General features: G+C 48.5%; 1 protein-coding gene across 2 annotated transcripts; it reads left to right on the forward strand.

Annotated features, from left to right (window-relative positions):
* Positions 1–606: 606 nt before the first annotated feature.
* Positions 607–7,075, forward strand: LOC112608115 (protein FAM205A). Of its 2 annotated transcripts, XM_025359776.1 has the most exons (5): positions 661–860; positions 1,484–1,529; positions 2,056–2,116; positions 3,145–3,247; positions 3,662–7,075. In XM_025359776.1, exons 1-5 carry the CDS (start codon positions 717–719, stop codon positions 6,893–6,895), a joined length of 3,588 nt encoding a protein of 1,195 aa, XP_025215561.1. In that variant the 5' UTR covers positions 661–716; the 3' UTR covers positions 6,896–7,075. The 2 variants fall into 2 exon arrangements, with proteins under 2 accessions (XP_025215560.1, XP_025215561.1); XM_025359775.1 differs by having other exon boundaries at positions 607–860; positions 3,145–7,075.
* The last annotated feature ends 2,549 nt before the right edge of the window (positions 7,076–9,624 follow it).

A 9,624-nucleotide genomic window follows, 5' to 3' on the forward strand; every position in this document is an offset into this window, starting at 1 on the left:
CACAGTCAGAAGTGGCCGCTAACCCATCTCTGCCAGCGTTCATCTCCCTCAGCATGAACGTGCCTCCATGGAAGATAGCATTTACAATCTCTCCCAACCCATCTGCAAGCTTCAGACCACACAGACCAGATACATACGACCACTTTGGCCTCTCCCTACTACCCTACCACATCAGCCATGGTCCCCTTCCTGCTCCTCTGTTACTAATCACCCATTGCCTGAAACATCAAAGATCTTCATTTCCAAGCCATAACCAGACTCCACCCTCCCTAAATTCACGTGTTTTCTCAGGTATATTTCCAAAACAAGTGGGAGAGTTAGTGGAGGTTCCTCTGGCCTAACCACCCCTTCTCATAAGGTACCCCCTGTGCCAAAGCACTCAGTTCTCTGAGGATAGGTGACCATACAGTTGTGAAGGAGAGAGCTGAGCCATCAGGCTGGTATAGGGAGTGGAGAGTGAAGACGGACTAGGAAATAGACACTGCTTGTGGCACCTTCAGTGCTAGGCTCAAAACACCCTCATCTACAGAATGAATCACCACATGAGCTTCCCTACTACATGTGCCTTATGAAACAGGAGGGCTTTGTGATGCAGTCCTAGTTCCATCCTCTGTGAGGTGGACATGACAAGGCCTAGCACTGGAAGTCATTAGGCACCAGAACTCTGAATGCCCAGATATAGGGATGGCTGATCTCATGCTAATGAGGTTTAGACCATGTTGAGTCCTACTTTTGTTCTGTGGGATGTTGGATATCCCTTATACACCTATGGCTCCATCTTCATCATTATTCTAATCATCTGGCAAGTGAAAAGGGGCCACCATGAATTGAGTTCGGAACCTAAAAGGAGCTGCTGCCGGGTAGGGCTATGATCCCAACTGAATTAAGCCTCAGATAAGAAGCTTATAAGTTCTTAGCATCCCCCCTTACAATCCCCACCCCACAATTTTTATAGCATACTTTCAGTTACCTTTGTGTAATACTTTTCTTCTCAGAGACTATAATTCCTTACCAGGCCCTTCCCGCAACATACTCTGATTGAAAAGCCAAGAACCTCTCTATTTGGCTTGGGTTGAAAACTAGATAATATGGAGTCTATTTTGCTGGATCTCGGAAGATCTCTGAATACGGGGAATTTTTCTGGTTGGCAGGCTTCATAAGCAGAAGTTCTTTTATTGTTAGAACCATTTACCCTTTCTTCTATTCTGCTTTTCCTCCTGTGTCATCCTCAGCATCCAGCAGTACTTCTCTGGGAATCAGATGGGAGATAGAGAATTTGGAAAAGCCTCCAAGTGAATCAGAAATAAGCAGAGAAGGAAAATGGGGTAAAAAGGTGGAATAGGCAAAGGAAATCCAGGAGAGTATATAAAATAGATAGATATATTGAAAGGGAGTGGAAAATGTATGTAAGTTTTGTCTCATTTTGGACATGAGAAAGAAAATGGTGTCCCAGCTTCACATTCTAATGTTTTTGTCTTTTAAGTGTCACCAAAAAGTCAGGCAAAGAGCTAGAGGTGCAGCATCAACAGGTAAAGTTCCAATCTCTCCTCTGACTCCCTTCCACTGTGGGTGTTTCCCATCAATCCTGTCCCTTTATGATCCCTGGAGCCAAGAGCCAGGTGCTCTGCCACTGAAGACTCCAATTCCCCAGACTGAAACTTCCATGGGTGGGAAATCATAACTCGAGAATGTTCCAAAATCCTGTACCTCAATGCCCTGGAAATGAAGAATTAAGAAAGTAGAGCAGATGTTCTTAATTGTATAACTTACTAGTTTTATGACCCTGTGGAAGTCATTTCATCTCTCATTCTTATCCACAAAATGAGCAAAACACTGACAATCCTGCCTCATTCACATTGTGGTTGTAAAAATCAAATGAAATTAGATATGGGACATTGTGTTATAGTGATGCTGTACTCAGACATGCCTTAGAGTACTGACTTTTCAGGATTGTAGTCTTTTCTTGGTGAGAGTCAAAGGCCTTACTATTCAGCTTCCTATAGGATGCCTATGAAATTATCCCATGCCATGTAACACTGTCTCCTCGTTCCTCAGTTAGGAGACGTTCCCAGGAAGAAGCTGAGAAGCCACAGAAGCTGCTCTCCATCATTAAAAGGTGATCTATTGCTCTTTGCACTCTATCAACAACCAGCCTGGCCTGTGATGATTTCTTGATTTGGCCTGGGGCAGGACTAAGGAGAAGGATAATGGCTGGGAGGGAGACATACACAGTGGAAGCAGGGACACTGGTTGAGAGGGTTGCCAGGGAAGAGTGTGGATCACGTCTCAGGAGGGATGAGCTGCCCAGTTCAGCTCTGTGCTAGGGTAACAGCAGTTCTACAATTCAGGATTTTACTAGTGCATAATTCATAAAACATATTACATGAGGTGCACTCAGCCATGAGATAAGTTACCCAGCTAAGAGAATGGGTTTTGAAAAAGGAAGTCATCCTTGTCTTATTCTCTTTATACTCTTTCAAGGGAATAAAGCTATACCCTTTCAAGGGAAAATACCTGACACTGGCTAGACTCTGCTGACATGACCTCCTCTGGTTCTGTCTTTAGTGAGGCCAGTACTTGGGACACTCCTTAGACAGGAGTCTATTATTTTATCCTCTCCTTAAGAGCTCCAGAGAACAGGACTGGTTCCTGAGAGATGCTGGGTATAACATTAGGGGTACCAAATACCCCAGAATGCAGAAGTCCCACAAGGACCTCATTTCCCACAGCTTGGAAGTACTGAATACAGGCTTTGGATTTCTTAGCCTCAAATGAGACTGGTCTGGGTTCTAACTGGTGATGTTCCTGGTGATGCCCCATCAGCTAACCGCCTGGCTCCATTCTCCTAGTTCAGCTTTTCAACAAGGTCAACAGAGAACTGACTCCAGCTCCCAGCCCTCTCTGAGGGCCATGCCCTCCCATGGGTTGTCTGAAGGCTTGCCCAACAAGCTCCAGACCATCAGCCCAGCCCACCACAGCTTGCCAAATGGCATTTTCTTAGAAAGGAAAGTAGAGAGGTAGATAAGAAGATGGTATAGGCCCCAGGATTTTCAGGACTGGGAAAGGAGAGTGCCAACTCCAGCCCACACTCTTCCAAGAAGGCAGATGTCACTCCATTGTTAATTTTGCTGTTTCCCTTCCCAGCCAGGGCTGGCTTCCTCCGGAGGGAAGTGTGCGGCGAATCCTGTGTGCAGATCCCTGCTGCCAAATCTGCAATTCTGTGGCTCTGGAGATTCAGCAATTGCTGGCGGGTGAGAACAACCAGATCTCTCTGACTTTATCAGGGCCATTGCAGGTCTCCTCTTGCCTAGAGATGCTGTCTATGTCTAGTATGTCTTTAGATGAGTGTCTGGAGTTTCGTTCCTGGGACACCAGAGAGCTTTCACTGGCATCTGTAACCCCAACACTGTCACAATTAACGGATCAAAAATCTTTAACCCAGTCAGCTGCCCAGTCAACGTATGCAGATGGCATACAAGATTACTGGGCTGATCACCTCCAGCTAGGGCAGGAATTTCAAGTGCCAGATGTGCTCCGAGGCCCAAACACGATGGCTTCTTTAAGATTTGAGGAGCCAAGGGCTCCACTGAACCAGGAGATGATGCAAAGCAACCCCAGCCTTGTCCAGGGAAACCAAGGCCAGCATCACTTGAATTCCCAGGACTCCTTGCTGTCTCCGAACCCAGAAACCCTGAACCCGGCGCATCCAATGGCCTTGCATATGGTCCTCCCTGCCCACCTGCCATTTCTCAGTCCTGAAGTGCTGAGGCTTCTTGAGGTACATGTTAAAAAATGGATGCATTTCCAGAGGTGGGGGCTCCCAAGACGTGTGGAGGAGTCCCTGAGGCAGCTTATGCCAAACCCACCATTGTATTACCAATCTGGAAATGACCAGCCAGTTTCTTTCAACCTGAATAATATTTCTCAGGTCTCTCTTCATAGATTTGAGACCATTTCCCTCCAGACATGGTGTTCATGTGTGAATGGCCAGCCCATCCAGACCTTCTGGGTTTCTGAATGGTCCACTATGAACCCAGAACAAAGACACCACTGTCAGCAAAGCCCAAACCCTATGGCTCTAGCCTTGCCCTCTCCAGCCTTTAAAGCTCTAAGTAGCCCCCATCTACTGTCTGGGGGACAAGATAATGACTCAGGGAGTGATCTCCAGCAGAAATACAGTCAGCTATTCTGTGGGCTCCCTTCTCTGCACAGTGAGTCCCTGGTTGCCACTTTCATGGGATCTCAAGGCCTCCCCAAGAATGGAAAAGTGCCCAAGCCCCCCATGAAGGATCCTTTTCTCTTCAACAAGCTCTCCTTCCCCCAACTGCTCCCTAAAACTTCACCCCAGTCAGCCCCACGCTCTTCCCTACTTTCCCCAAATTGGGTGTCTCCATCTGACCATCAACAAGCTCAGATCAATGTCCCATTTCTGACTCTGGCCGAGTGTGAAGCCTTGGAGTGGCACCTGCTACAGAGGCAACTCCAGCTTCAGTGGGGCTGGCCAGCTGCCCTCCAGAGGTTTCAGCACACCCAGTGCCTCATGCAGCATGAGCCCTGTGGCAAAGCTCAGTCTCCTGAGACCATGACAACTTCCCAGCCAGGGAAGTCCATCTCAGTGCTCACCAGGGAGCTACTCTTCTTCCCGGAGCATGCCCGGAAGCTGCTGGAATTCCACATCCAGAAACAGTTGATTCACCATCGCTGGGGCCTGCCTCAGAAGATCCAGCAGTCCATCCGTTTGCTCCTTACCTCCACTAACCAACAGACTGTGTCCTACAGCAGCACAGCCCTAGCCAATGTGAGCATCCCCCAGCCTGTAGCCCTAGAGGCCAACGGGGCTTGTGATGTGCTGTCACCCACTGTGGCCCCAGTGTCCATCCCCATGCCACACTTGTTAACCCAGGCCAAGGCAATATTGCAGAACCACATGGACTCCAAATGTGGACAGATCCACCAGGGCAAGATCCCTGCCTGTGTACATAGGTCCAGGGACTGCAGAATTCCTGGGGTCCTGGCAGTGGCACCTTTACCCTGCATTCCCGAAAGCCAGGTCCTGGAACTGCAGGCAGCAAGTGACCCAGACCTACATCACAAAGTTATGCCCTGGATGCCAACGGCCCTTGATCAGCAGCAACAGGTCTTACCAGGTACTGTCACTCAACACCCTAAGCTGCTCCGAGTCTTGTCCGTGGAAGCCATCGAGAAACTGGAGACAACTTTACGGCACAAGTATCTGGCCTTCCTGTCGGGGCTCCCTGCTCTGTATTATGTGGCGCTCTCCAGGGCCCTGGCCCCGGCAGTCACTAGCCAATCTGTCATCACAGAGATGGTGCCTGCGCCTGTGGAAATCCCAGCAGAGCCTCTGACTCAGATGGTTTCATTTGAAGAACAGTGTATAAGCCTTGGGCCGTGCCCTCAAGGCAACAATGAGACTTGTACAGACATTGCAAAAGAATTCCAGTCTGTAGTGCCGGTAAAAGGAACAATGGAGACGCTGCCTCTAGAAAGCCAGACACAACCTGCTAGCCCCTACTCACTCCAGACACATATCTTGACCAAACTAAACTTCCACCTGAGAAAAAAGGCCCTAGAGATACAATGGGGAATTCCCATTAAGGCAAGGGAGTCCAGGGAACAAACTGCTGCAGCACCAGAGAACATATCCACACAGAAGTCTCTTGAAAGTCTAAACCACCAAGGGGAGACATTGATCCAAGAACTGCCCATCCCACCAGACACTCTTCCTGCCCCTAATCCAGAATGGGTTCACCTTAAAGAACAGCTGGCCAATGACTTGAAGGCAGTGCAGCAGAACCAAAAGCAATCTAGTTCCAAAGCAGTACCCCATGGTTCTGCCCACTGGGTCTCCAAGATCTCACAACCCAGTGGGGACATGACAGAGGCCCACATGCTTTGTGTTCGGGTGGAGGCCAGTGTGAACAAGCCCAGCACGGAGGAACCCTGGGGCCCTGAGCCCCAAAGCCCTGACAAGAGCAAGGACCCAGCCCATGTCCCCATGCTAGCAGGAAAGAGAGAGGACCCAGAGGAAACCAAAGCAGCCAGGGACCATAGAGAAGGGGATGAGGGGTTTGGGCACTCCTCAACCAGAGAAGAAAGATGCCCTGCTGAAGACCAGAGGCCAGCAGGGATGCTTCCAAACCAGACACCCCGAGGCTTCTGGCGATGGAGCCGTAGCTTTCATCTCGCTGATCCCTGTCAACACAGCTCCCAGCATCACCCTCAGCTTAAGCTCCCACAGCTACCTCCACGATTCCCTGGGGAGAAAGAATCTGACAATGACCTACAAGACAATCAAACCGAGCTAAATGTCATCCTTGAATCAGGGACAATTCCTGAGAATGCCCAGACTGTGGTACCCCGGGCTTCACAGAGTCAGCCTTTCCTGAGCCAACCAACGCAGTGTAAGCCCTTGCAGGGCCAAACTTTGCAAGGCCAGGTTTTGCATGGGCAGGTGATGCCAGCCCATGCACAAAAGAAGCCCAGCCTTCCAGAGTCTAGCTTGAGAAATAAAATTAAATCTTTTCTGCAGCGTATTAACCCCAAGACAAAAGGCAAAGGGCATGAGGACTCCATGTTCTCAGCTGCAAAAGTGGCCAAAACCAGAAAAGAAAATGTTGCAAAGAGCCTGGCTCCAGCCAAGAGCGCTGTGGGAAGAAGTAAGACAGAGAAGCCAACAGGGTACTCCAAGGCCCAATCTTGTCCTTCTGAGAAGCTGGTGGGCCCAGCCTTCTTGGATGGTCCCCAGTCTCTAGACAATAAGCTGTGGCTACACTCCAGACAACCTGGCTCTGCCTCAGCCCCGGGCCACCCCCGCCACTGCCCTCGTCACTGTCCTCGAGAGGCTTGTGCCACCAAACCAGGGTACCCACCCTAGCTCCTGACCCTCATTTGAGATAGAAACATTGGTCTGCTCAAGGAGAACACGCAGAGCCATGAAAAAGAGTTTATAGGCTCCCCAGCTGCTGCAGCCCTCCAGAGGACCAGTATTGTCATTTCCATAAATGTGCAGGTGGGGCAGGGTGCCACCAGAAATACACTCTATATTTCTCAGCAATACGTTGTCTGTCCGGTTCTTGTCTCCGCTGTATTGTATTAAGGGAAGGTGTGAGGGAGGCTAAAAAGTCCTTCCTGTCTAGGGAAGGAGCTTTAGCTTATGTTTCAGATGGGTCACCATTCCACATCAAAGAAGAAAAGCCCTTATCTAGAGTGCACTGAAGCTAAAGGTCATGCTTGATTTCTGAACATTTACCATCCATCCCACCAGAATATTTTCCACTGTCCCATAATTCCAGGGCCTAGGAGAGTAGTGAATGCATAGTAAGACCTTATATTAGTTGAATCCAAAGTCAGGGTTGTGGAGACAGACAAAGCATTGATCATTGTAATGGGGCTATGAGGTGTGTGGTAGTGCCACAGGAGGAAGTAATCAGCTGGTGAGGAGGAATCCACAATAAAAATTACTTTGAGAAGCATCTTGTTTTCAACAATTAAATATTTGAGTGCTTATTACATGCCAAGAACTATGCAAAACACAACCACGAACATGACACAGGCCTTGACCCAGTGGAGCTCATGATCCCATGGGGTCGACAGTCTATTACTCCCAAATTGTCCATTCAAATTATAAACTTGAAAGTCCAATATTCATCTCAAACGATACAAAAATAAACAAACTGGTTTTCTGCCCTTCACCACCACTCAATCATGCATACCAAACCCACTCTATTCACAATATTTCTCACCTCAGTGAATGGTAGCTCCATCTTTCCAGTTATTTAGGACAAAAACAATGGTGTTATCCTTGATTGTTTTGCTAACCCACAGTAAATCCTATATCTCTACCTTCAAGCATGCATCGAGAAAATGCCCACTTCTCACCCTCTCTACTGCTACCATCACTCCAGTAGCATCATAACTAATCTCCCCATTTCATCCTGAGTCCATTCGACCAACAGTTTATCCTCAACACAGAAGCCTGATGGTCCTCAGGGAAGGTCCTGGCTTCAGATAATACACAGAGAGAGAGATAGAGAAAACCATGCAACTGGATAACACACCAAACAACTAAGTGTAAATGGAGACATCTAACGAGTGGGCCCTGAGACTCTTCTATGTTAAGAAACTGGAAAGTAAAGGAGGGACTAGTAAACAGAGGAAACTGACAAGCAGTAGCCAGTCAGATGGAAGGAAAACAAGATGAGTGTGTAATACTAGAAGCCAAACAAGAAAGTTTTTCAAGGAGAGATCAACTGCATGAAAAGTTGCCAGTCAGCCAACTAAGATGAGGAGTGTTAGATTTAGCCACACAGAGATCATTCATGACCTTAAGAGGAGCAGCCTCAGGTGAATGATGGAGATGAAGGTGTGACTGGAGTGGATTCAAGAGAGAGTGGATGGCTGGGCGCGGTGGCTCACACCTGTAATCCCGGCACTTTGGGAGGCTGAGGTAGGTGGATCACCTGAGGTCAGGAGTTCAAGATCAGCCTGGCCAACATGGTGAAACTCTGTCTCTACTAAAAATACAAAAATTATCTGGGCATGGTGGTGTGCACCTGTAATCCCAGCTACTCAGGAGGCTGAGGCAGGAGAATCACTTGAACCCAGGAGGCGGAGGTTGCAGTGAACCCAGATTGTGCCATTGCATTCCAGCCTGGGCGACAAGACCAAAACTCCATCTCAAAAAGAGAGAGAGAGAGAGGAGGAGGGAGAAAATGGAAAGACAGCAATTAGTGTCAGAAAGGGTAATATAAACTCCTCAAGGAGGTCTGTTCAAATAAAGATACAGAAATATGAGGCATTAGAACCCAAAATGGCTTTTCCAAAAAGACTGGAGACGTAGCATGGTGGATGTTAATGGAAAACATCCAGTTGAGATGGATAAATTAACGACACAGGAGCTCAAGGGGAGAGCTGCTGGAACAATGTTGTGGTGCAGAAGTGAAGGAATGGGATGTTCCTCAGGGAGGGTCCTGGCTTCAGTCCCCAAGTCCCCAAGTTGACAGGCTGACTTTGGCTAAAAATACAGAACTTCACTGGTGGTAGAGAGAAGGTGGAGTTAATGAGGGAGGACTTCATGGATTAGAAGAAAGGATTCCTCCACATGTAAGGGAGTGTGGGCAAAGACCCAGAGGGATGAGTGAGGAGCTGGGAAGGGACCATGTCTGTGGGAAGGGGGAACCATATGGAGAACCAAAGCTGGAAAGCTGGAGGTGGAGAAAGATTCTGGAAGTTACCATGGAAAGTTTCTGTTAGGTCCCAAGTTCCCAAGCAGTTGGTTGTGAGTACATAGGTGGGTGAAAAAGTGGTCAAAGCTGCTGCTGATATCTGTGCAGCAGGTGCTCTTGGAAGACTGCACCAGCAGGAGAGATCTAAATGCACCAACAGAGAAAGCTCTAAATGCATGGAGCCTGTGCAAGAGCATGAGGCTGGAGATGGAGAAACAGGGCAGGGGTGGCATCCTAGTGCTCAGTGAGGTGAGGAACCAGGGAGGTTATATGGGTGGGAGGAGAGGACAGGGAAGCAGGAAGACAAAGAAGCTGCCCTGAGAAGATGGAAGGGACATAGATTTTGGACAGCTATTATCCCTCAGGAGCTGGCACCTCT

The sequence above is a fragment of the Theropithecus gelada genome, chromosome 15, assembly GCF_003255815.1.
Source record: "Theropithecus gelada isolate Dixy chromosome 15, Tgel_1.0, whole genome shotgun sequence".
Classification (NCBI taxonomy): Eukaryota; Metazoa; Chordata; class Mammalia; order Primates; family Cercopithecidae; genus Theropithecus; species Theropithecus gelada.